We start from the raw sequence: 25,683 nt of genomic DNA, 5'->3' as shown, positions 1-25,683 counted from the left end.
TAACCAAGGCACGGTGGTGTTTTTGGGGGTAATAGTGAAAAAATTGCTAGATAAGTCATTCTTACTATCACTCTACATAACCGTACATAAAAATATCACCTCAAACCACTCCTTGTTCGATTCTTTTGAAGTCATTAGATCATTTTCTCATTCAAGAATCTCCTCTTCTTCCACTCCATCCTGAAGAGTAACTAGGTCAAAATCGTCCAAACCCTTGTTATTTTAGTTGGGGTTAAGTCTGACGAGAATAAATATTTTACAACTAGCAATTCATTTACTTTTCAAATGACCATTTACTACCTATTATTTGATTGACGAATCCTTTATATTGGAATGGGTGAAGAGTCAAATGTTTTGGAAACTCCTCGTGCCGGGTTTGCAGCGATATAGAGAAGTAGATCCAAACCAGCTCCAAAACACCAAACAGACCATCAAGTTACCAAAGGAAAACAACCAACCGGAAAGAAACCGACTCGGTTGTACGACACCAGCCTCACCGTCGATTATTTGGTAAAGAGTAATTTAACACAGAAACACCAGGCAAACACAATGCAACAAGAAGAATCCATCGGGTGACGAAAACAAGGACCGTGAAATTTCGAACCAAGAACAAGTGAAGGTACTATACAGTCTTCAATATAACTCTTGTCAATACCATGAAATTGGGGGCATGATTCAGAACAGTAACAGAACAAAAATATTGATAACGACACGCTAATTAATGGCAACATTAACTTATAACCCAAGGCCACCTCTAATCAAGAACACTAGTTCCTGAAAGGGGTGACCCGAAAGTTTCTATTAACCGTTCCATTTTATATCTGAAGGCTAACGTTCCCGAAGAACGAAGGGCATCTATTTGGGACCGATGTCCTTCAGGGCGCAAATCTGCTCCTCTCCCATAGCAGACATGACAGAAACAACCAGATCCTTCCCCTCTGCAAACCCATCCTTGATCTGCATAAAATACCAAGAAAATAACCAATTAAGATTCTACAGGGATAACCAGCAGGAAACGTAATTATATAACATTAGTTAAGCAAAGGAAAGAAGTTTTAAAATGCGTCGAACAGTAAAAACGGGAAGAAACATCATAAAGTTGACTCTGCGTCTGGTGAAAATAAAAACATGACAAAAAGTTTTAAACCAAATTTCATGCAAGTAACACCCACAATAAAAGTAAATCCTCCAGCAGACATGGATTCTACAGTCGTTCGGGAATAAAGCCGAACTAGCAGCATGGACAACACTAAGACAATTGAAGCCCCAACAAACATGTACAAGCACACTATACCATTCAAACTAAGTGGAAGAGGCGAATGTTACAAAACTAACCTGCGTAAGCAGATTGTCATCGGTTGGAAGTCTCAGGTCGTCCTTGGTGTTACCATTCTCAGTCAGCAGACTCACCTTCAGTAAGCAACAGATTACGGTTCAAGTCAGGGTAAGCATTGTAAACTAGTGGGATCATCCAAGTAACAAGCAACATTCAATGAAATCAATGAATCTTATAACAACAAACGAAAGTGCAGTCTTACAAATCCATCCTCAGAGATATCGATCAGCTGGTAGTCAGTACGGTTGACATGTGGAACCTACAATACAAAGATACAAACATTGATATACCAACGAAAGAAACAAACGACGTGCTTACATATAAATCAAACAAACTTAAGGGGGTTCGTACATCACAATTGTGGGAAGATGGAACAATATCCTCAAGCTTCTTGGCAGTGAAGATGTCGATACCGACAAAGTGGCACTTGGCATGACCGTGCTTTCCAGTCTTGGAGGTGGAAACTTCCACAACCTGTGACAAAAGACAAAAGAAAGAGCAGACCCACAACATTCCATTAGTTGGTTGTTCTTTCACGTTCATATCACAGCCACCAACATAAATCCAATCTGATATAATACCATCGACGAGACGACCTTACACAATCGATTCAACAAATATATTCACTCCCTAACAACGGACAGCCACAAAACAAAAACAAAAAATGAAAACGTAAACAAAAATTAAAAATTATTCAGACATAGCAGTGGAGAAGCAATCAGAGCTCAGCTTAGAACAAGTATCATCTATATTTTCAAGACATCAGCTATATATCTGTGTGTGTATGCGCGCATATATACGTGTGTGTATATCTGTGTATATGTATACGTTTGTGCATGTATATATGTGTGTATATATACGTGTGTACGGATACATGTGTATACATATATACGTGTGTACGGATATATGTGTATACATATATACGTGTATGAATATATGCTCGCGCATATATAGGTGTAAGTAATATGTATATATGTGCATAGTTATTATCAGTCACAGGTAGATAGCAGCAATCAGTAGCAGTAGCAAATCAAAATCAAATAATTTCATACATAATTGATCATCAGCTCAACACTATCCAATCAGTCAGAGAAGGAACAAAATCGGAAAACAATAAAATCGCAAAAACTAAACTCCGATCTCAATAAAGAAGTACCGATCATAATCCTGCACAGGAGAGAGAATTCATCAACAAATCCATACGGCATGCAAACAAATATAATGATCGAACGAAATCCCGCGAATATCTGAAATCAGAGCCCTAAAATACATGCAGATCGAAAGAAAATCAAGGAGTCGAACCTTGCATGGCCTGCCCTTGATGACAATGTAACCGTTCTTGCGGATAGTACCGGCCTGCTGAGGGTAGGTCTTGGAAGCTCCGGCGTCGGCCTTCGATTCAAAGTGATGCTCCTCGTCCGACATGGCTGGTTCTGATCGCACTGAGAGAGGTAAGAGAGAAAGCTCGAGGGAGGATGGAGGGGGAGGAGATACGCGGAGGAAGGGTTACAAGTGATGGATGGTATTTATATTTCGCAAGGAAATGGGAAGAGGACGAGCCCTCTACGGCTTCTGGTTTCAAATACTTTTTATATTTTATTTTATTTTTTGGTTTAAAAGATGCTGCGACTGTGAGGGTCGCTGTCCACCGTTGGATTGCTTGACTTTGCACTGATTAAAATATCATTTGTTGCGTATGATTGACGCGCGAATGCGGATTTAGCACGTGGGCTGCTCTTCTCGGCCTCGAATTTTTTGTTTTGCACCTGCACACACTTTGTCTTTCCATTTTTGTTTTTTTAATTTTTTTTCATTTTATCCTTTTTCGGTTCCTATTATGGGCCGGCCAACAATGAAACCATACAATTAGGCCCATTTGTACATTATCTTCTAGTCAGCTATGGGACAAACGTCTCATTTGCCGATACGCTAAGAAGTCTTTAACCGAAGGGATTTCAATTTTTTTTTTTTTATAAAAATTGGAATTTGTTGTGAGGTCCACATTACATTGAACTTTAACGATCTGAACCGTCTATTTTTCAAGTTACACCTCATAGATCATCCTTACAAAATATTAGCCAAATCAGAAATGTTTAAAACATCTAATTGGGTTCAAAGAAATTAACGAATATTTTGTTATACAAGAAACAATGAAATTTTATCTTGATAATTAAATAGGTAAATAATTTCGGATTGGAATGAATTTTTGCAACTATGATCTATGAATCGAGACTTACAAAATAGATGGTTTGGATCATTGAAGTTCGATGTGAAGTGAGCCCCATACCTAATCCCTATTTTTAGAAAAAAATGAGAATCCCTTTGCATAAAGAGCCTGATTACTAATGTGTTGATGTTATTGTTGCCAACATTTATCAATACATGTTATATTGAAACAATGACAATGCACATCTGCTCTTTGTGAATATGTTAGTGTTCTATTCAATTAAGATATCAATTTATTCGAAGGTAAATAGAAGATCGAACATATCACCGGCGCAAAACGGAAACAGGGGCAAATGGTTTCATCACTTTGCAGGCTAATGTGCAAAAGAATTCAACATATCATCGGTGGTGATTGCAAAGTTTACATATTAATACAAACAACCAAGCTTCATGCTTTTCCATTTAAAACTCATGGATCCAATCAGCAGAAACTAAACAAAACCCATGAAAGTGGTATCTGTCTAGACTCTAGAGGAACGGTACATAAGTTAACCACCGACATTATACAGCAGGTGCAATTCCTAAAACTCTACCTTTGCAGCTGATTTCTGTTCATCTGCATATCAAAATCAACTTCGGCGGGTACAACTTTCATAAAAAAGGACAATGCTTAATATACAAGGACCCTGCAAACATCATGGCTTCACACATGATCCTGAAAATTACACAGAAATTGAACACATTTAGCAGTTCATTACCTTCATCTGACGGTGTACAATTAGTTTCTGCTTGAACTTCCAACAGATACAGATCTCATGTTGTCATTGCCAACTTCATGTACGAATACCAGAGGAAGCTCTTCTCTGATGAATGGAAGTGGACAAGAAAGATATATAATACTGGGATTATAGGAGGATTGAGAAATAGTAAATCTTAGTAGTAGCGTGCTCACATTTCATTAGCTTCTTGATATGTGTAGCTTGATGCAACAACCAGAAGTTGTCCCCTGTGTAGCATCCCATGCGGTAACATAAACATCATTGTCACTGGTAACAAAGGCGCTGAAGATGCTAGATCAGAAACATCAAGTAGAAAGTAAGTTTTCAATTGAAGTTGGTCAAAGCTGATAGAATATTAGAGTTACACATACAGCGGATTGAATGCAATGTCATTCACCGATGCTAGGTGATATCTCTTAGCAGTTGACTTTGGATGACACCGGAACATATATCTGAAACAAATGTTAACAAGTAACATTATTTTTTTCTTCCTTCCAAACAGAACAAAGTAGAACATAAGAAATGACAGTTTGTATACATACAAGGCATGTCATGTAGCATGCCAGGTTTGGATATGCCAATCATAATATCACATAGACTCCAGGAATTGACCTGATGTCATCCGAACTGGATGGACAGGAAATCTCCAATGCTACACGTCCATTAATCGAGCCAACCGCAAATCCTGCAAAGACAATTCAAAACTTTTCATAAGATACATGTTCTGATTGCAATGCAAAATCAACCAACAGACCTAGAGTTAATATAAATTAGCCAATTCAAATATTCATAACTATAACCGGTACATGGTTTACAACATACACCGCTAAGTGAACTGGTGAAGTATAGTGATAATACCTTTAGCATACGGAATTGAGCTCACACACACAATCTGAACATCCATATTTGAATCTTTTGATTGAATTGGCTTTTCTAGGTTCCGCAAATCATACACATATATTGATGATCCAATGGCTACCACCATATCAAGACCTGAGAGTGGCATGGACATCACCTCCGAATCCAGATTACTTGCCAACACAAAACCCTTCTCCGTACGGTTGTCCCAAGACAATATCTTCCTGTCCAAACCGGCAGTGATTAGTTGGCCTACAACAAGTTAGGAAAAAAATTGTTAACAATATGTTCGGTAACAAAACCAAAACAGAGAACATCACTATACAGAAGAAGATAGCATTATAAGCTTATTGTTAGCCCATTAAGTCTACAAGTTCAATCATTTCCACTACTCATGCCATAATGATCATATACCGCAGTTAACAATTCCGAATTTTATGAAATATTATGCACAAAATCTTTCATTTAACGGCAATATCAAGCAGTTGGTTTTATGTTTTTCTTAACATCTGCCGAAAATTTGAAAAGATAAATTATTGACTTGTGTAAAGGTCAAAATCTATACTTACAGGGTCAATCAGAATCCAATGCCAATGAGAGTGGAATGTAGATAAGAGCTTACTGGTTTCGCCCGAGTATCCAACGCATGTCGGTATGTCATCGTGATTTCCAATCGAATCATAAATTTCAGAATGCAAATCATATCTTGAGCACAGAAAAACCCAGAAAAGAGTCGGCACATATTGCCTTGACAGTGAAAAGGACATATTAGAAATCAGCCTCGATAACTGACTAAAGTTATGATTACCCATTAATTAAAGCTAAAAATTACAGCGTTACGACGGTGATGAAGGTTAATTTCAACAGCAACCCACTGCAAAATGAAACAAATCCTAGTGACAAACCTTCATCTGATGAAGCCATCAGAACCAGGCGTAAACGCGACGGACTCATCCTGGAAACAGCAATCGAGGAGAGCCGCTTCCGACGGAGCTTCTAGTCTGAGCTGTGAGCTTCCGACATCGTATAATCTTAAGCTCTGCAAAAAGAGGTGAAGAATCAATTTTTACGATTGAAAAGACAAAAGCGCTACAAACTCCAATTTCCGAGCTCAAAAGTGGAGTACCACTCACACAGTCCCAAGGGGAGATGAGAAGATTGTCTGATTTCGGAGCGAACCGGATTCTGGAAATTGCATCTCGGATCGGGTTTTCGAACTTCAAAGGAGGTGCGGCCATTGTGGTCATTGTAGACCGAACCGTCACAACAATCCAACGACCAATATTGGACAGAAATTCCAGTGATTTTTTTCAGAATTGATGAGAAATGGAGCTTTGGGATTCACACCTCCTTAGGTACCATGAACCCTAGAATTTGGTACAGAGAATTTGGGAGGGAGGGAGAAGATGAAAAGTTCCCGCTAAATGAGAAATAAATAACTCTGGTGGATTTGAATTTAATGCTGAGCTATTATTCTCTTAAATAATATTAACTAACGAACGTAACAACAAGTGGATCCGTGGCGCAATGGTAGCGCGTCTGACTCCAGATCAGAAGGTTGCGTGTTCGATTCACGTCGGGTTCAATCCCCGCTTGTTAATTTTTTTTTCTTTTTCCTAACCAGGGATCATGGTAGGGCTAGTCACATTTTTTTCTTTTTCCTAACCAGGGATCTTGGTAGGGCTAGTCACATAACAAGTCAGTAATAATTTGATACGAGCTCGTCATTTATAACGAATTCATATTCTAAGTAATTATGATCATTTCCCCAAACTTTGAATCCATCGCGGTTGATAAAAATAAATAATTAAGCAGATGATCAAATACAGAGTCACGCACGTAAACAAAACCAAACCGTGAATTCCACAGAAGATTTCTCCTAATCGCCTTACAGGAATTTTTTTCATATATATACAGAAGAAACAGGTCCAATCCAAAACATCTAAACCATAAACTTCTTTGGTTTCAGCCAAACACAATAATCTATTTCTTAAACTTAAAGAAACCGAATGAGTTGCTTTAGTCAGGGATGAAGAAATCAAATTTGACATCAACAGAGCCAGAACTGTCTCCGGTATCTTTGTACTCGATATTTGTTATCGACCCAGTCTCGTCTCCAATCTGGTATTCTGGCTTAACCCGTCTTACAGGTACAGTGACAGAGTAAATGGTTCCTACATCAGTATCGGCAGACACACTCAGCTGAACTTTGTCTCGCGATTCTATCTCAACGAAATCTGATAGAGCATGCACAATGTTGTTGACAATCAATCTTTTAGCCTCATCACTAACTGCGCATCGGTCAGAGAACAGGATCATCTTCAAGCGCTGCTTGGCAATGTTAGCATTTGAGCTCCTCCTAGATGTTGGAGATGGGAATAGTATCTTCCAAGCCAAGTTTAAACGGTCAAAGAAACTCATGTTGATGGCGTTGAGGAGGAAGCTCTCGGAATCTTGGCTACTTGAGTTCGATGACAATTGAAAATCTCCAGATAACCGCTTGGAATTTTGACAAATGTTACGTCTATCAAATGACATACTCGGCCATTTTGGCGTAATCTCAGAAATGCAAGACCCTCCATTTGGAAAGCTAGCAAAGTCTACCTATAGCACAGCACAAAACTTGAAAGTTGAGCAGAGACTTAGGGGAAGACATTTTCATATCTGATTAAACCATCTTATGTAACTTGACAATTAGGTGCAAATGAAAATTTCAACTTCTATTTAGGTAGGTTTTCAAGAACAAAACGATAGTGATAGTTTCTTTCCCTTCATGAAGAAGGAAAAACGTTAGGGACGCCTCAGTCCAACTGCAACCATACAGATCATAGAAGGTAACCGGCCATAAACAAAAGTAGCACTTCAATTTAACATCCAGTTCAGAAAAATACCTTATACTACTCTGCATACAAACACCATGGAAGATCACATAGATGGACAAACAGTGATGCATTATATGAAATCATAGCTCAATAGACAACCATCATACCCTCAATCACCCAGACGACATCACTTAACTACTAAGAAGAAACACACGAATCTAGAATCGGCCACCCAGACGACAAACGCAATTCAACATGACAGCAAAGCAAGTGAACAAAACAAGAAAGTATTTCCAATAAAATCTGACACCATGGTCATCACCATGACTCTGACAACAAATCGACAATAACGATGCGAAAACCCCTTGCAGTTAACTGTAAGTTATTAATGCTGCATACTTGTTCAGCTTCAGATCGACACCTTTAAGCGGAATCGGAGATGAAATACAACAAGTAAGACTCTAAAGGACCCTCAACCAAGTCTCTCAAGGACCCTCAACCAAGTCATCATTCTCCTTTCAGCCATCAGTCCAAGGGTTAAAACCCTCAGTTAAATGGGCATAAATAACTAAATTGCACCATATCCTTCCAATTTAAGCTTGTAAATTAACTGGCAGTTTGACAAATTCGATATAATCATTCAAATTTTCCTTCCAAAACAGAATAAGAAATCTACCATAAAAATTCACAAAATTCTCCGTCACGCTTGACCTCAATGAAAACCCAAATTCTCAGTTCATTTCTCTCATTTTCCCGGGAAACAAACAGCCCAGAAATCCAAATTCGAGGAAATGCACGAAACCAGACAAAAAACAAAATACAAGAATTTAACAAAAAAAGAAGAAGTTCAGACCTTTGAATTGGGCAGAAGGGTTCGGATAGAGTGCGTCGAGTGAGAATTCAGCGTAGCCGAGACCCTCAGATCCCCAAAAATCGACATTTTTCTTCTTCTTCCTCAGTCCCTCTGCTCCTCAGATATGCTCACTGCTCGCGCTTCTGGTTTCCTCAAAGGGGCTGGCTTTCTCAGCCGTCCAAGGGTTCAGGTTGTCACTGGCTAGTCCAACATAAAACTACACGTCGTTTGTTCTCGGGTTCAAACGACATGTCGATTTACGAAAAGTTGGAAGAGGAGCAAAAACATACAACTACCAAAACTTGTGCTCCTTTCACTTGAAAGACGGCGGCGAAATTATAACTTCCCAAAACCTTGAAGCTTTCAGTGAATGGGGAGGTGGAGAGCCACTGCTTCTCTTCTCCTCAGCCGCGTAGCCGCCGCCGGAGCTTCTAAATCTTCCGTTCCCGCCAAGCCTCCTTTCCATATAAGCTGCCCTTTAGCCTCCACCTCCTTCCACTTCCGCTTCCTCAATTCACGACCTTTCTCTGCAATCCCGTCTCGGATTTCCTTTGAAGCCAATGATTACGACTCTGAGCCGCCCTGCTACGCTCGGAGTCAGAGCCAAGCTAAGGACGACGAAGAAACGGGAAAAATACCTATTAAAGCCTACTTCCTTTGTACCAGGTTAGCCGTCATAGTTCCTAATTTTGCGAATCCTCGTCTGGGGTTTGATTGTTTTGTCATATGTTTATGTGGGTCTGTCTCCATTTGTGTTTTTAGTTTGTTATAGGCTCGTATTGTTTCTTCAAGCTGATAACTTTCATTAAAGAACATTGCTTTAAGGTTTTGTTTTGCACATTCTGACCATTTACTGCTGTTGCAATGCTCCTATGATTTTCTTTTTCTTATGTTTGATCTGGGATTTTGATTTTTGTTTCGGGGTCTGTCGCGGTTTTTGTACTGGGTCAGTTCCGTTTTTCGTTGTCTCTCTCACTTTCTCAGTTGTTTCCGGCTATGTTCTTTATGATTTGGCTTTCTCAGATTCATGGTTTTCGCAGTATCAATTTGAAGAGTATGCAAGCCGAGAATTTAATCAATGTCATTCCTCCTTCTTCTCGCTCATCGAATTACATTGCCCTCAGATTTTGCGATTTCCCTTCAGAAAATACTGTAAGATGATGATTCTTTGAACAATTTGATACTTTGCTCGGTTGAAGTTCTTGTTGTGATAAAATTTCCTTCGTGAGACTATTCTGCCTCATGATATGCATAAAGAAATCATTTGTGGGCATTAAATTTGCGTTGCGGGAGTGCAATGCATCCATTTGCTTCTGTTAGCAATAATAAAAGGGAATTTAGACTGAACCTGGTAGCGCTTTTTCCAACTGGTACAAGCATATTTTCTAGACTGTTGAAACTGATGCTTGACTTTGCATTGTTGATTAAGCTATTTTCTTCGTTTACTTTTTGGGATAGGCCATGTATGTAATGAGTGATTGATGTCTGATTGACCACTTTCGAGTGAGGACATCATAATCATATTTATACCCAGGGTCATACATGGCGTATATAGAGAAACAAGTGTACTTTTTTCAAGTGAGGACATCATCTCCAAAACTACAAGTGTGCTTTTCTTGTTCAGTCATGGGCTAATAGCTAATAGCTAACAGCAGCATCGAGTATAATTAATATGATAGTCATTTCATTATCTTGCTGCTTTCTTTTAGGAATTTGGAGTCTGGCGTTACATGGTCGTATTCCAGTATGGATCTGCTGTTCTGTTTAATGTTGAGGATCGTGAAGTTGATGGTTATCTGGATCTAGTTACAAGGCATGCTTCTGGATTACTTCCAGAGATGAGAAAAGACGGTAAATTTCTTGAAGATAACCATATTTCATTTGATTACTCAATGTCATATTACACTTCATTTGAGCTCAACTGCATTGAATCATCAATTGCTAATTTTTTTAAAGATATTAGTGTATTCTTCTGAAATAGAAAGGTTGAAAATATTTTGAATAATTCGCTGTTTGGCTTTCTGTGTGTGCGTGCATTAGATTATGCTGTAAAAGAAAAGCCACAGCTGGATGAGGACATGCAGGGTGGCCCAGACTACATAGTTCTTAAGACTTTGGACACTGATTCTATTCGCATTATTGGCAGTGTGCTTGGCCAAAGTATTGCTTTAGATTATTTTGTTTCCCAGGTAATTCTTAACCAGGATTCAATTTTGTGTGAAAAGATTGCACTGTGATGGTATTTTGCATCTTTTGTAAATCAACATTGCTGCATTTCAAATTCTCTGGAGAACCTTCTGTATTAGATTATGAGAATCTAAATCTTTCTCTATCCCCTCCCAACCCCGCGGTTGCATGGGTCTCTCTTTCTAGGTTGATGGTATGGTTGAAGAGTTTGCAGATATAAATCGTGGAATGGAGAAAACTGGAACTTTCACAATGCACAAAAAGAAGCTCCTTCAACTTGTTGGGAAGGCTAACTCAAACTTAGCTGACGTAATTCTTAAAGTTGGTCTTTTTGAAAGGTAATGTCGTTGTGCTTTCATTGGTTGTTTGTAGCGATATTTCAAGATCAGTAGTCTATTGCATTTAAAGTTAGTCCTTCGGTATACTGGATGATCTAGATTTCTCACTGACCTTCAATATTGCATTTAAACCTTAAACTGTAATTTTTCAACTTCTCCCCTCTTCTGGATTAGAAATCTTGGTACCAACTTATTGTGAAATTCAGAAAATAAGCTATGACTTGGCTGAGCTAAGAATCAGATTAAACTCAACTTTGGTATCACCAGTTGCCATCTTTGTTTATCTGGAATTGCTTCTAGTGCTCGAATATATCAGTTTGGTTCATAATATGGCATTGCAGCTTTTAGCATTTATTTTGTTCTTTATCCATCAGATCAGAAATTGCTTGGAGGGATGCAAAGTACGCTCAAATACATGATTACCTTCGGGAGGAGTACGAGGTTACACAACGCTTCGGAAACTTGGATTTCAAGTTAAAATTTGTAGAGGTAGTTTTGTCCTTGTAATTATTGATTCATCTTTGTTCTTAAATCATGGAGACTTAATTACCTCATCCCGTCTAGTAAGAGGTTGACTAGAAAGAGAATATAATTGAAATTTATCACTTGAAAAGAAACATATAAATGGAAAAGAAGTTACTTATAAAAAGTTAGGTTGTATGTTGCCGGCATACATGTTATCTTTTCGATCCATTCATATTTTCTTTGAAACTATACCATTCTTTCTTTGCAGCACAACATTCATTTCTTGCAAGAAGTCCTTCAAAACAGAAAGTCGGATCTTCTGGAATGGTGCATCATCTTCCTGTTGAGCATAGAAAACATTATATCACTATATGAGATTGTTCGTGATTCAGCTGCAGCTTAACATTATATCACTACACGAGATTGTTCGTGATTCAGCTGCAACATCTCTGTGATCTCGTAAGCAGATGAGAAAAGTTGCAGCAGCCAAAGTTACCGTAGGAAATTAATTTTGTCAACAGAGAAAGTGATTTTTTATGGATATTCTTTCACTGTAAAAAAAATTCTGTGATTCCTTTCTAATTAAATTGCAATTTCAGTATACATCTTGACTCATCTTTTACGTGCTTTTACGTAGAAAGTTCATTTTTACTGTACCATACGCCTTAAACAGAATGCACATCAAATAGAAAAAAAGAAAAAGAAGGAAGCAATTGATTTGCATTATCCATCCAATAGACAAAATGTGAGATTTTTTCAGGTTATCTTCCGACTAACGGCAATAGAAACGCCGATGTTACTCTAAACTCAGATTTTTTCTACCCTCACGAGTCACGTGGTGTTATGTAAACATCATTTGGTCTTGACTTCTTGAAGCCGGCTATAAACCACAAGTCATCGGACTTAGAACTTTCAACTATTCCACGAGTGACCTTAACCCATACTAGAGCCTTTGTCTTCATTCCCTCTAATCCCTGTGAGCATTCCCCTCAAAAGAATCGCCTTACCCGTTTTTGCTTACCTCATAACAGAAGAATCGTTGAATCCAACTTCACGTGTGGCAAAATATATATTACCACGATGACCATTTATCCGATTAAGCTTCTTTTGAACTACAAGTCACATTCTTTCTTTCTTTCTTATTTTCCTTTGTTTTCTTCCCTTTTGGATGCTAAAGGTTCTTCTGCACGTGGTGGGAATCACAAATTGCGTAATTTTCAGGCCATTTGATTGACGACAACTTTGGACATATGCAGGGTATTCCTTCAAATCCTAGTTTGGGGAACGAGGTCAGGCCAAAACTCACAGAGCGCATATCGTTACGTGTTTATCTCTCTTCTCACATGATTAAAACGTAGTTTCATATCCAAGGACTAATTCAGTAATCTAAGGCAAATGAATGGCATGGACAAATAGATTAAAATGTCTACTAAATAACAACTCGACTCGTAAACAATGAGAAGACAATTCACATCCGTATTAAATAAAAGATAGTGTTATTCACACATCCAGTTTTATCTCTCACACTCTTCTTAATTTTTTGCGATTGATATTCTTCAATTCAGTAAATCATACAGCCAGAAATTGCGAGGGGTGTATGAGAAGTAAAAATAAGTGTGCGGATAGCACAACCCTAAACAAATTAAACAAAAACAAATCATGGATTTTCACTTTAATCCAATCTTCTCAAGAGGTATTCAATCTCAACTTGCTTTGTGAGAGGTATGATCCAATCTCCATAGAGACTGGCAACTAAATGTGGCTTGATTTGGTATACAGGGTTAGCTGCATCATCTTCCCCTTCGTCGATTTTAACCTCCTGCCCGTATCGTTTCGTCTTCATCTCCACTCTCCTCTTGATCGCTGCTTCCACTGTTTCGAATGTCAGCAACACCATCAGTTGATTCCTGTCCTGCAAGAACCACACACCGGCACAAGAAAAACACGTCGTCAATATATGAGATAATGAACCATCAAGCAATGCAATGATGAGGGCACATTTATAAGAGGAAGCTTACTTGTGCTCTAATGGCAGCCTCATATTCCGCTGGGGATTGACGGAATTTTGCCTCTGCCACGAATTTCCCATAGTGGATTCTCTTCGAAAGCGCCTGTGACAAACATCCAACATCGGAAAGGAATTTGATCAAAGGGTACACTAAAAGGATTGATGTAGAATCTAACACAACAACGCAAAGTCTTAAGAACAACAGCAGGGAACAAAAACATCGAAAATGCATCCTAAACTACTGTCCCGAACTCAAAATTTCAAAAACCGGTTCGCAAGAGCAGAATTCAATGAACTCATGAGGAGGGAAAGGTTCCATATGTCATGGACAAGGCTAGGAGAAAACGTTAAAATGCGACGCTTCTTCTTTTATCTTTTTATATTTGGGTTTGGAGAGTTGAGAAGCCTTTCATTGAAAGGCTGAAAGGCACCAGAGGCAATACAAACGAAAGGCCAAATTAGAAGGCCCAAGGCAGACGCCACAAACTAAACAACCAGACAAGAGACGAAACAGAAAGGCAAATAAAACAATCCTCTCAACTATAATACGACACTTAATTACCTAAACTAGTATAACGTGACAACCTAATAGACTATTATTTGTGTTTGTCATAATTTCTGGACCGTTACGTGAGAATCGTGAACTTCTGTAAATTCAGTTGACAGTGGTTTACCTGCAAACAAAGTGTGTCACAAACAGCATCTGATCCACAATTACCATTGTCTCCTGCTTTGACTAATCTGGGAAGGAGATCTCTAAAGTACATGTTCCAAACCTTACTGTTTATATTAATTGAATCGGCATACGGATGCAAAACCTAGTTTCATTATCAGAGAAAACGCAAATCGGGTCAGAAATCACTTCAAAAGCATACACTAAAACAAGCCAAATTATGCAAGTAAATTTATCAAGTTACAGGGCAAGGGTAAATTATCATGCTGTGTATTAGAATTTACCTGTGGATACTGCAAAGGAGGAAGCATTGGCTCAGGTAAGTGTGCTGGGAAGAAAGGATGTTCATCAGGGCTCTTGTACCTCCCCGCCTGGCATGCGAAAATGAAGCGCAGTTAAGAAAATCTCCGGCATCATTAATAATATTGTAGTAGTTATATTAATCTTTTATATCTTATTTAGATTACCTGGGCATGGAGTTTTTCAGTTTCCCTGACCATAAACTCAACCAGTGAACCACGAAATCCTTCCATCGAGAAGGTGTCATGGTCATACGTGTCTGCATTATAACAGTACTGAGCCCGCTCCAGAAGGCTAAATATTATGCTGTCCTCTTGTCGAATTAAAGAGTGCCTTATACTGTCCAGAGTTAAGATTTCGCTCTCATCCACCCTTTTCTTACTTGAATATCTACAAGAAAAAGAAGCCGCATGTCAGAAGTTAGCCTGCGGAAAATTATGGATTCATTAAGAAATAGAAAGTTCATTTCCTAACATAAAATCTGCTGCTACATAGGCTTTGTTGGGCACATCTGAACTAGTTATGATCTTAGCAAGTATGCTAATTGGGAAATGAGTGCACAATGATAAATTTCCGGCTGCCAAGAAAAACATAACATGATTCTACAAAACATGCAGCACTTGGCTGCAAGTCCACAGTTATTTTATTGTAACAATAGCTCGATTTTCTACGTTCGATCTCAAGCATAATAATAGACTAATCACGTTTCATATACAAATAAATAACAAAACCACCTCACCTGACAAACAAGGAGTATCAAATGAGTCAGCTAATCTTATTTAATTCATAGTTTTCAGATAAACCAAGACTGGACTTTTCTAGCAGGCAAAACAATAAACTGCTGAACTTCATTGGTAAACTCAAAGGGTTGAGTTGCAACAATATCCTGGTTTTAAAAATGCAAGAAGTAGAGTTCTCTGGAATTACACAAATATGGGAAGAGCTTCAACTCACTAACCCAACAGAAAACTAGTGAATAATTAAACCTCAAAACCCTTTGAAAACTTATCTAAAATGTAATTAGATTGTTAAAAATCCTATGGGAAATGCTTCTCAAGAACTCTGCTGTAATCTATCTGTCGTTATTAATCGAGTTCAGATTATACAAACAACCTTTCCTTGCAAGAACATTATGCAATCAGCAAACTGTACAATCCCAAGTTACTCTCTTTCAGAAACCCATATAATTTGATTATTTTCCATTAGAATTTCCCTTTTTTTAATGGCTCTAATCAGCAATAGCATAGCACTAAACAGACGATGTAAAAAAAATTAAAAAATGAAGAACAAAAAAGTGAAAACAATCGTCTTTACTTGATGGGAGAGGTTGCACAAGAAGAAGAAGAAACTTGGAGAGGAAAGTGCAGTTTTCTTCCGGGATTTGATCGGAAAAAATTGTTGGGTGTGTTGAAAATGGTGTGGGAGACAAAATGGGGAGTGGGTATTGAAGGCCTTGAGGCGTTGTGGGCTGAAGCGTTGGGAACTGAAGCTTGCAAGAGCTTGGCACCCATGGCGATCGATGGTACAATTTGATTTGTTTGGACTTGGTAACGTTACGTTATGGGGATCCTCAAGCAAAAAGTGCTTAAATAAACGCTTTCTGCTGTGGCTTTGTGTTAAAGGCTAAATTCACACGTGGGGACAAAAAAAGAAGTTGGTGACTAATTGGCCAAATTTAACTACATTATGGTAAGAAAATTGATATGCACATATTATATTTTTCTTTTTTAAATGGTAATTTTAATCATGTCCGTAATTTTTGTTTTATTTATTTACTATGATGATAAAAAGTAAAGATGTTTGAAGAAGAAAAAAAAAAGTGTAATTAACTGTAATTCACCGACTAAAATATGAATTGTGAATATTAAAGGGGTTGTCATTTACACTTTAGATCATCTCTAATGGTGATGTCAAATTAAAATGTTAAATTTCATTTTTACAGTTGACGTGGCAAAACAACATTTTGTAAAGTCTACTATTCTACCCAAGATGTCAAATAAAAATATTTTTTTGGTTTTTTTTATAAAATCAAGTGGGTTGGATTTAATAAAATCATCAATAATTGAAGAAAAATAAAGAAATATGTGGCCCCAGCATTAAAATAAAATAGAAAAAAGTTGACGTTGCATTCAAATCTGGCATCAAAGTGAAGAATGTCAATCCATGTAGGATTTTGACATCTCATTTGGAATAAAAAAAGCACCTTTGTTTGTCAAAACAATCCAAGTAAGACTTTTTGACATCGCCTTTGAAGATGCTCTTAAAAACTGGAGGTCTCGGGTTTGAAACCTGTTGCTGGTGTGGAAACTAGACTTATGGCCAAGAGGAGGCTAAAATGCATCTGCGAGTCTTCCCAGCCCCTGGAAGGGATGGATAACCTTGGCTTGCCAACAATTGTCCTTTTTTTTTTTGAAATGCACTTAAAAAAATTTATTTTGCACTTTATAATTGTGGAATGCATGACGATTTTTATGAAATGTCAATCAAATCTCTCTTGCTTATAACGATCAACTTTAATTATTAAAAAAATTGAAAGTGAATTAAAGGTTACTAATGGACAATTTATTTTGTTGATACATGTGATTAAAGAGGGTGAGTGGGGATAAAAAAAAACTCGAGGACGTACACCTTTTTCTCGAAGGAGTAGGTTTTTTTTTTACGCACACACATGCGTACCATTTCAAAAAGTGGATTTCTTTCTACCACTTTATTGGAAATGTAGTCAATTGGAAACTTTCCAAATCAAACAAATGACTTCCAAGTCTTTAGCACGTTAAGATTTTACTTTGAAAAGGTCTATTAACATGCTAATTATTATACAATTATATATACAGCAGTTGTTAGGAAAATCAGCGTTTAGGTGAGAGAAAACGACTTAAGGTGGTTTGGATGCATGAAACAAAGATCTACATATATTTTAGTTAAAATATGTAACTACGAGATAGAAACTCATAGCAGAAGCAGTAGAGAAATATACAGAAAAACTTGGAAATAGACTTTAAGAAAAGATACAGAAAAGTGCAAAACTGAGCACAATAACGTTTTAAGATGTATACAACCAATCTCACTGAATAAAATAAAACTTAATTATTGTTGTTTTTTGTTTATTAGGAAAATCACCTCGCAACACAATACATGTGACCCCAGGAAAATCACATGGTGCTCAAGTAATATTGTTTATTTAGGGTTGAACCCACTAATTAAGATTCCATGAAATAATTGATACATTGTGGCTTAAGAAAACGAAGTAGAATCCTCTCCCTTTCTATTTCCATCTCTTTCTCTCTTCTCTTCTCACATATTGTTTTTTGTCTTATTATCTTTATAAAAAAAAATATAATATAAGATGTTAACATGATTAAACTGTAACCATTCAAATAGAAGAGGATGAAATGAGTGAGAGATTAGGAGGGAAAATAACCCCCCTTCTAAAGAAACAAATAGGGCAGGAAAATGTGAGGATGTTCAAATTTAAAATCATTATAATTCAACTTGCCACCAACCATTTGACACCTCGACAATTTCCAGAGCAGGTTCATATGATGCTGATCTGCTATACAATAAAAAATAAAGCACCAATGAATGGGATAAGAGAATTCCTACTATCTCTTCTTTTTTTGTTTTAATTAAAAAAATAATTGAAAAATAAGACAACAAGTACAAAAATGAGTAATAACTCTCAGTAAATACTAGTACAATTCAATTCAACACTTTATTTATTCAGCTGAATTTCAATTTATTTCATTCATCCAAATGCAACATTACGTAACTAATCATTCAACTTCATAAATCTCCTCGCTTTATGATAAACCTCCATCAAACAACTCTCGAACCTGGTCAAATCAAGTTTGACATCTTGTTGGCACAAGTAAATGTCCCTAATGTCGGTGGCCACTGGGCACCCATTTTTATCTTTATTCAGAAGGGCATATGGGTCCTTTAACAACAAACCCTCGTTGCCATACTTGTCCACCAAACAACTCTCGTCCACTCCAATCCTATACTCAATATACTCCAAATTTAAATCCTTTGCCACCTTCCCGTAAAATGCATCCGCCGCCCAGTGTAACCCTATCGGAACCACCTGCACAAACACAGATCCCGGCCGGAGAAAAAATTGGTGAGTGAGTGCAGCCCCATGCACTCCAATCATTGCATGGCTTGCATTCAACAATGCATAATTAAGATTCATTCAATGGGGTGGTGTGTTGGGCTCAAACACTTTCACATCAAATCCCACCTTCTTCATCAGCTCCACCACCTGGTCCAGGTTCGCGACCATGCGTCCACGAGCCCCCTTGCGGTTGGCCCACACGAGTATCGGTTGAGGGTCAGTGGGGTCGGATGCGAAGATTTGCGGCGGGACGTTTCGGTATAGGCTTGGTGTATGAGCAGACGAAAATCCATGAACGTTTTTGGAGTGGATAGTAGTGTTTGGTTTATGGTCATGAAATCATGGGAGATGAGGTTTATGGTGGCAGAAGGAAAACAGTGGGTGGGTGTAAAACTTTTAGGGATGATGATAGGGTGCCTGGTGAACATTCGCATTAACTCTGGGAACTTGCGAGACCACCACGTGGTGGCCAAGGAAGCCACGATCACGAAGTCCTGATCGGGGCGGAAGATCGTGTTGACGGTGATGAAGAGTGGGATGAGCCCGTCATCGAAAATATGGTAGAAGTTGCGTCTTCGAATGAGCCCGCCGGCGCTGAATACCAGTGCCGGAACGTCGTGTTGAACCTCACACGGCGGGCCTCCTGGACCCGATGTGAGCGTGAAGTTCTTGATGTTAGGCATAATGAAACCGTCGAATTTTCGAGGGTAGGGTTGGATATTTTCCACCGCCGGGGGTTGGGCTGATGAGCTCATGGTGAAGAATGTCAAGGTTTTCGAGTCCAGGACAGTTGGGCCGTTGATTGAGCATTGATCGTAGCGTGCATGAGCACATGATTGTTGTGTTCTTCAGTGGAAGTTGCAAAGATTCTTGAGAGTGTGAATTTTGTGTGCTAATCATCTCCAATTTTTCATGAGCTCCTTCTAATTCTGAAATCAAAGAGTTAATTTTAATAAAAGTTCAACAAAAATAAATTAAAATATAATAAGAAAAAGAAAAAAATTGAGAAATTCTAATTACTTTTCCTATTTCTCTTTTTCTTTTAGCCTTCTTCACATGGCTTTTGAAATGGGGCATTTGCTTACGCTTAACTAAAAATTTAAGGGTAATGCTAAAAAAATTAAATTTGTAAAAAAAATTTTGTAAATTAAATATTCTTATTGGTGACACATAATTTATTTTATAAATTTCGTCTACAAATTTAGTCTTTTGAGCATTATCCGAAATTGATTTTTGAAAATACAAATCAGTTCTCTTCTCTCTACCCTTTAATAAATCTAACAAACTAAAAATGAATATAAATTGGTTCCATCCACCTCTCTTACCATCTTAACCTACCCGTCTCTACCGCTTCCTTCTGCAGCACAGTTGCCTCCATGGGTATCCTCAAACCTCTTCGCCTTATCACGTCTTCCCATCCAAACGCTTCTTTCTCATAAAACTGGCAAAACACACGATGTTTTAACAGGGTTTAGGCCTCTTTACACTGCCACAACCACAATAGCCACCGCCACGCCGCGGTAGAATTGAATTCGATGATGAAGAAATCCAACCCTGTATGGCTCATCGTTTCTCGAGAGGCTAAGGCCGCTGCACCTTAAAAACTCTACAAAACCCCAAATCTAACAGCGTCAATTTAAAATAATTAACTAAAAACCCTTTTAGAGAATGTTTTTGCATTTTTACTAACAATTGATTTTCAAAATATTTTTTCATCAAAAAAGTTTTCAGTTATTTTAAAAACACTTTCATACGATTCTTAAATTTTTAGTTTCAAGTGCAACTAAAGTTCACATGTCAAAAGCTGAGTGAAGAAGACACCCAAAAAAAAAAAAGGATAAATAGGAAAGGTTGCATTTCTGAATACTATTGAATTACCGGTGGACCAATTAAGATCTTTGCGAGGGATCACTGCATGCACCGAGAAATCGAAACAATTAATAAGATAACTAATAAAAGTGGTGGACAATGCATGCAAACCTTTGTTTAACAAACGATATTAAAAATTACGTTAAATTAATTTAAACTACGGAATCAGAGATTTGAGTGCAGAGTGTAGAGCACAATTTTCTTAACAACTAGTTAAATCCAAATATGTGTAGTTGCCATGCAAACTAAGATGAATATTGGAGAGGAAATGGAAATGCTTAAGCTTTTAATTAACTAAATTAATGCGGTAATTCCATACCTTGATGAGTCTGGTTTGAGTTTGTAGTAGCATATTTTTTTAAAGATCTGGAGGTTGATGAGATGCTGATCTGGAATACAATGATAAAGAAGCACCAAGCCAAAGCCACCACCGCAGCCTTCGAAACTGTCTTCTTCGTCATCTTTTGACCTTCTTTGGCTAATGGCTGCCTCTTACCACTTCTTTCTCTTCTTTAATATATATATATATATATATATATATATATATCTGTGTGTGTGTGTGTGTGTGTGTGTGTGTGTGTGTGTGAAGAGGGATGTATATGTATGGACTCTTGGACTTTTGAGTTGTAGTGAAAATAATGGAGTTTATATAAATTTGAACTGCATTTGAATGCTCTTACAGACTTATAAGAACTGAGTTTGTGACAAACGACCAAATTAAATGGGATCATAGGCTTTTGGAGAAAAGGTGCTAAATAACTAACCAGAGGTAGGTCTCGTGCTATTGATAATTTTGAGGCAAAACTAGCTAGTTTTTCCTTTAGGTAACGATGAGTTCTAGTTTCAGGTTTAACTCACATTGATATCAGGTCGTTTTAGTCGTATTATCAAGGCATAACTCTTGTGTGGTTTATACCGTTGTACATATTCCTGACACGAACACATATGTTGTTGCATGTAGTGGCAAATTCAGGATTCGAATTAGGACGTCCTAGTGTTAAGGGTCAAGTTTTTATGTAAAAAATTAGTTGATTCACTGTGGCATTTCTCGACACTTGGTGGCCAGTCGTCGCCAACCAAACCATATTGCGCATATGTCAATAGATATCGACATATATATGTCGAAGCATATGGTGAGTGATATCGAGAAAATTTATCGACATTTTGTAGGTACAAAAGGAACTTGTATCAAACTTTCGAATGAGCCTTGGAAGACCTTCGCATGTATATTTCCCTGACTCTAAGTGTCCTAGGACCACCTTATTCCTAGTACCACCTTGTTCCCAATATATATCCCTTAATTGTGTGCATGTATTCCATCGTTGGTAAAAGAAAATAAAAAAACTTAAGTTTGAAAGAAACTGAGTCAAAACACGAATCTTGTAGTTTCAGTTTCGACTCACGTTGATATCCCAACTCATTTAACCACCATTCCGCACTAAAACTAATGCAAGGAAACATTACTTTGGGAGAAAAGCTTCCGTTTTCTTCAAAAATAGTGAATTAAGCTTGCTTGCTTAAGCATGTTATCCAATTAGTTCTAGGAATTGACAAGAAGTCTATATAGTTGTTTTTGTTGGACGTGCGCGTCGGTGTTGTATGCATGTCAGTTACACCGAAAATTGGTCGCTGCATGCAGCGCTGTCGTTGTTTCCCATCTCTGCCTCTTGCTTGCCTCTGCAATCTGCATGCTCACTCACCTACCTTACTACTCTTCTATATTTTTGGCAACTTTTAATCAATCCTTTGGTAATGTCTTGGCAAACTCTAAGTACATTGGAAATTCATATATAGCGTAATTTTTTTTATAAACAATGATATTTTGGGGCAAGATTGATCATCGTACGGGTTACACAACGAGTCAATAATAACATAGTGTTTAACTCAGTAATCATGAGAATCGAAACTAAAACCTCATACTTAAAAATAAAAATCAATTAAATTCGGTGTAGCCATTTTCATTTTCTAATATCTGGTTTTAATTTATTTTAATTTTTATATATTTTTTTGTTGTGGTCTCAAAAAAACAATATCTATTGAGCGCACTCAGGATTTTTAGTTTATTTTTGTTTAGTCTTTTTTTATATAATGAACAAGTTGCAATGAGAAATTTCTTCTTCCACCAGATTTAGACAAAACCAAACTTGGATGGAATTGACCAATATTTGATAAACGAATACCATTGTGAATTTCATTACTTTTCTTCCATTCCGTCAAAATATAAAAATTAAATGATTACTTACTAAGATGTTGTAGTGACGACCAAATTTGATATTAAAAAACCAAAAATAAACACAGCCACTACCAGCCTGTAAATGTTGCTTCCATTATTTCATATCACAGAAACAAAAAACCACAGTAATTAACCATTTTTGTCCACAAATCTCTTAGCCTTTGTATAAGCCTCCTTCAAACAACTCTTAAATCTTTCCAAATCTAGTTTGACATTTTGCTCCTTGATGTAAATCTTCATAAACTCAGATGGCCAACCTTTTTTCAGAAGGGCAGATGGGTCCTTTAGCAAGAAATTCTCCTTCCCATACTTGTCCACCAAGCTACTCTCGTTCACTCCAATCTTGTACTCGGAATATTCCAAATTCAAAGACCTAGCCCCCCTCCCGAATCGGGAGTCCCGATATAAGCAAATGCAGCCCAATTGATCCCAATCGGAACCACTTGAATAAACACAGAACCTGGTAGAAAGAACAAAGAGTGCGTCAGTGATGCTCCATGGACCACGATCATGGCATGGTTCGAATTCAGTGACGCATAAGATTCGTGCAATGGGGTTGTCCTCTTGGGATTGAACACAATCACTTCAAATCCCACCTATTCAATTAACCGAGTCACTTGTTTATGGTTCGTAATCATGCGTCCACATGCATTTTCGCGGTAGGCCAACACATGTCTTGGGCGTGATCTAGTGGGCTTGGGTGTCAAAACCTTGGGGTGGGCTTTTGGCCCATAGGCTTTCTCTGGGAGCACACGAAAATCCATGTATGATTTTTTATTTGGTAGTAGAATTTGGTTCATGGTCATGAAATCATGTGTTATATATGAGGCCTATGGGTGGCGGCATGAAAACAATGGGTGGCAGTAGTATTTTTGAGGATAATGATAGGGTACTTGTCGAACATTGCTAGTAGATCTGCATACCTACTAGGCCACCAATAGGGAGCTTCGGAAACCACGATCACGATGTCTTGATCGGGGAAGATTGTGTTGACGGTGATGAAGAGCGGAACAAACCCGTCATCGAAGTCATGGAAGAAGTTTCCGGTGTACCCTCCTGCACTGAATACTAGGGCAGAAACATTGTGCTGGACTTTACATGATGGGCTTTGTGGGCCGGAAGTGAGAGTGATGTTCTTGATGCGAGACATTATGAACCCTTCGAATTTTCGAGGGTAAGGCTGGACTTTTCCCACCTGTGGGGGCTGGGCCCATAGCGAAGAATGTGAAAATATTTGTGTCCAAGACAGTTGAACCGTTGATTGAACAGAGATCATATCGTCCATCTGTACGGTCGCAGACAATTGGAAGTTGCAAAGATTCTGAAGGGTGAGACCGTGAGAGTTGCAAAGACTCTGAAATCGAAGTTTAAAACAAAATTAGTGATGATATTTAGTAGTAAATGATATTTGATTAAATTATATTTTATTATGAAAGAGGCCTCCATGCGTTAAGTCGAGTAATATAGTAAAGAAGAATCGGTACAATCTGTTCAACACTTTTTATATATTAGCAACAATGGGGAGGGAGTAATCGAACTCGAGACTACGGATGCATTGTAAATGCTATTAATTAACTGAGCTTCAAGCATCGAACCTATGCTTTAAACGTTAAACGACTTATGGTGCATCTGGATTAATATTTTTTTTTGGGTTATAACTTTGATCTAAAATGGTAAACTTCCTTCAAATTTCTTGAAATATATATGCTTCTAAAACTTGAGGGAATTTGATACGTAATTGCTTTGGATGAAAAATAGCAGAGGGATTGAAAATATTTCTCATACCTTGAGTAGTAGTCTTCGCTGAATATGTAGTAGTGGTAGCATATTTAAGAAATCTGGAGGTTGAAGAGAGGCTGATTTCGAACAAAATGAAAAACAAGCACAAGGCGGCCACAGCCACCGCCGCAGCCCTCGGACTTGTCTCCTTCATCCTCCTTGTGCGGCGGGGGCTTGGCTGCCGGCAATGGCTATGTCAAAAACGAAGTGATCAGTTTTCTGCAGCTATATATATCCTCAGCATGCCGACGTACGTGGCATGAATCCGATGGAGAACAACCAGAACATATACGAATCTGCTTTGGATGCTGATAAAATATGTGTGTGTGTGTGTGTGTGTGTGAGAGAGAGAGAGAGAGGTAGGTTAGCTAGGGTTCTGAAATTGTACAGGATGATTGGGGAGAACAGTGAGAACAGTGCCAAATAAAATTTTAAGAAGAAAAATTAAAGTGACCTATTTGGGTCTGTAAAGAAATTAAATTAAAGCTTTGCTTAAGCTTGCAATCCAATTAATTATTTTCTAATTAATGAAAAATCTTATTTTCTTGGAAGTGCGTTGCATGTAATTCAGTTACATAAAATAGCTCCAATGCTCCATCATGTGTCGCTTGTACCAGAAAATCAAAATATATCAATACCCTTCTTTGTCCATGAATTTCTTGACCACTTAACTAGTTAAGTTCTTTCTCATGCTTCTATTACATGTTTCGTGATGTGTCTTTTCACATATTATATCACTTTTATTTAGTAAAAAAAAAACAAATTCAAATGTTATAGTGTAAATGAAGTAACTTCATGTAATCGTGTTTTTTTTTTTTTTGAATAATCAATATTATATATTAGGGATACAACTCGAGTGGGTTGGACGGGTTGGAAGGTCAACCCAATCCTAACTCAACTTTT

At 37.8% G+C, this 25,683-nt stretch overlaps 5 protein-coding genes, 1 non-coding gene and 2 pseudogenes across 6 annotated transcripts; 2 read left to right on the top strand and 6 right to left on the bottom strand.

Annotated features, from left to right (window-relative positions):
* Positions 1 to 573: 573 nt before the first annotated feature.
* LOC126595039 (eukaryotic translation initiation factor 5A-2) lies at positions 574 to 2,891 on the bottom strand. Its single transcript, XM_050261360.1, has 5 exons — positions 2,639 to 2,891; positions 1,688 to 1,810; positions 1,539 to 1,595; positions 1,336 to 1,410; positions 574 to 957 (listed from the first exon to the last, which is right to left on the bottom strand). The coding sequence occupies exons 1-5, from the start codon at positions 2,759 to 2,761 to the stop codon at positions 856 to 858; spliced, it is 480 nt and encodes a 159-aa protein (XP_050117317.1). The 5' UTR covers positions 2,762 to 2,891; the 3' UTR covers positions 574 to 855.
* Positions 2,892 to 3,844: 953 nt separating this feature from the next.
* Positions 3,845 to 6,547, bottom strand: LOC126595040 (mitotic checkpoint protein BUB3.3-like; annotated as a pseudogene).
* Positions 6,548 to 6,652: 105 nt separating this feature from the next.
* Positions 6,653 to 6,724, top strand: TRNAW-CCA (transfer RNA tryptophan (anticodon CCA)). Its single transcript has one exon. It is a non-coding gene; the product is annotated as a tRNA-Trp (tRNA).
* A 205-nt stretch (positions 6,725 to 6,929) lies between these two features.
* LOC126595037 (cell division topological specificity factor homolog, chloroplastic-like) lies at positions 6,930 to 8,998 on the bottom strand. Its single transcript, XM_050261356.1, has 2 exons — positions 8,815 to 8,998; positions 6,930 to 7,743 (listed from the first exon to the last, which is right to left on the bottom strand). Exons 1-2 carry the CDS (start codon positions 8,899 to 8,901, stop codon positions 7,159 to 7,161), a joined length of 672 nt encoding a protein of 223 aa, XP_050117313.1. The 5' UTR covers positions 8,902 to 8,998; the 3' UTR covers positions 6,930 to 7,158.
* A 120-nt stretch (positions 8,999 to 9,118) lies between these two features.
* Positions 9,119 to 12,407, top strand: LOC126595036 (protein RETARDED ROOT GROWTH, mitochondrial-like). The gene is made up of 7 exons (XM_050261355.1): positions 9,119 to 9,480; positions 9,855 to 9,966; positions 10,524 to 10,665; positions 10,855 to 11,003; positions 11,188 to 11,339; positions 11,714 to 11,828; positions 12,073 to 12,407. Exons 1-7 carry the CDS (start codon positions 9,185 to 9,187, stop codon positions 12,205 to 12,207), a joined length of 1,101 nt encoding a protein of 366 aa, XP_050117312.1. The 5' UTR covers positions 9,119 to 9,184; the 3' UTR covers positions 12,208 to 12,407.
* Positions 12,408 to 13,260: 853 nt separating this feature from the next.
* LOC126595035 (chorismate mutase 3, chloroplastic-like) lies at positions 13,261 to 16,343 on the bottom strand. The gene is made up of 6 exons (XM_050261354.1): positions 16,100 to 16,343; positions 14,953 to 15,175; positions 14,770 to 14,856; positions 14,487 to 14,630; positions 13,823 to 13,915; positions 13,261 to 13,716 (listed from the first exon to the last, which is right to left on the bottom strand). Exons 1-6 carry the CDS (start codon positions 16,294 to 16,296, stop codon positions 13,477 to 13,479), a joined length of 984 nt encoding a protein of 327 aa, XP_050117311.1. The 5' UTR covers positions 16,297 to 16,343; the 3' UTR covers positions 13,261 to 13,476.
* Positions 16,344 to 18,852: 2,509 nt separating this feature from the next.
* Positions 18,853 to 20,977, bottom strand: LOC126595034 (alpha-1,3-arabinosyltransferase XAT3-like; annotated as a pseudogene).
* Positions 20,978 to 22,951: 1,974 nt separating this feature from the next.
* Positions 22,952 to 25,111, bottom strand: LOC126595033 (xylan glycosyltransferase MUCI21-like). Its single transcript, XM_050261352.1, has 3 exons — positions 24,787 to 25,111; positions 23,925 to 24,355; positions 22,952 to 23,461 (listed from the first exon to the last, which is right to left on the bottom strand). The coding sequence occupies exons 1-3, from the start codon at positions 24,826 to 24,828 to the stop codon at positions 23,131 to 23,133; spliced, it is 804 nt and encodes a 267-aa protein (XP_050117309.1). The 5' UTR covers positions 24,829 to 25,111; the 3' UTR covers positions 22,952 to 23,130.
* Between the last annotated feature and the right edge of the window lie 572 nt (positions 25,112 to 25,683).

Source organism: Malus sylvestris, chromosome 13 (assembly GCF_916048215.2).
Source record: "Malus sylvestris chromosome 13, drMalSylv7.2, whole genome shotgun sequence".
Classification (NCBI taxonomy): domain Eukaryota; kingdom Viridiplantae; phylum Streptophyta; class Magnoliopsida; order Rosales; family Rosaceae; genus Malus; species Malus sylvestris.
Note: the sequence above shows the minus strand (reverse complement) of the source record. Positions and strands in the feature narration are given on the sequence as shown.

Excerpts from the sequence above, each read along its gene's own strand:
- LOC126595039 (XM_050261360.1), bottom strand. The coding sequence starts at position 2,761 with ATGTCGGACGAGGAGCATCACTTTGAATCGAAGGCCGACGCCGGAGCT. Across the intron at positions 1,596-1,687 it reads CATCTTCCCACAATTGTGAT|GTTCCACATGTCAACCGTAC; the intron begins GTACGAACCCCC and ends TTTGTATTGTAG. Across the intron at positions 958-1,335 it reads ATGACAATCTGCTTACGCAG|ATCAAGGATGGGTTTGCAGA; the intron begins GTTAGTTTTGTA and ends TATTTTATGCAG.
- LOC126595037 (XM_050261356.1), bottom strand. The coding sequence starts at position 8,901 with ATGTCGATTTTTGGGGATCTGAGGGTCTCGGCTACGCTGAATTCTCAC. Across the intron at positions 7,744-8,814 it reads CCCTTCTGCCCAATTCAAAG|GTAGACTTTGCTAGCTTTCC; the intron begins GTCTGAACTTCT and ends GCTGTGCTATAG.
- LOC126595036 (XM_050261355.1), top strand. The coding sequence starts at position 9,185 with ATGGGGAGGTGGAGAGCCACTGCTTCTCTTCTCCTCAGCCGCGTAGCC. Across the intron at positions 9,967-10,523 it reads ATTTCCCTTCAGAAAATACT|GAATTTGGAGTCTGGCGTTA; the intron begins GTAAGATGATGA and ends GCTTTCTTTTAG. Across the intron at positions 11,004-11,187 it reads TAGATTATTTTGTTTCCCAG|GTTGATGGTATGGTTGAAGA; the intron begins GTAATTCTTAAC and ends CTCTCTTTCTAG.
- LOC126595035 (XM_050261354.1), bottom strand. The coding sequence starts at position 16,296 with ATGGGTGCCAAGCTCTTGCAAGCTTCAGTTCCCAACGCTTCAGCCCAC. Across the intron at positions 14,631-14,769 it reads CTCCTTTGCAGTATCCACAG|GTTTTGCATCCGTATGCCGA; the intron begins GTAAATTCTAAT and ends TAATGAAACTAG. Across the intron at positions 13,916-14,486 it reads GTGACACACTTTGTTTGCAG|GCGCTTTCGAAGAGAATCCA; the intron begins GTAAACCACTGT and ends TGTTTGTCACAG.
- LOC126595033 (XM_050261352.1), bottom strand. The coding sequence starts at position 24,828 with ATGCTACCACTACTACATATTCAGCGAAGACTACTACTCAAG. Across the intron at positions 24,356-24,786 it reads AGCGAAGACTACTACTCAAG|AGTCTTTGCAACTCTCACGG; the intron begins GTATGAGAAATA and ends CTTCGATTTCAG. Across the intron at positions 23,462-23,924 it reads CCCTATTGGTGGCCTAGTAG|GTTCTGTGTTTATTCAAGTG; the intron begins GTATGCAGATCT and ends TCTTTCTACCAG.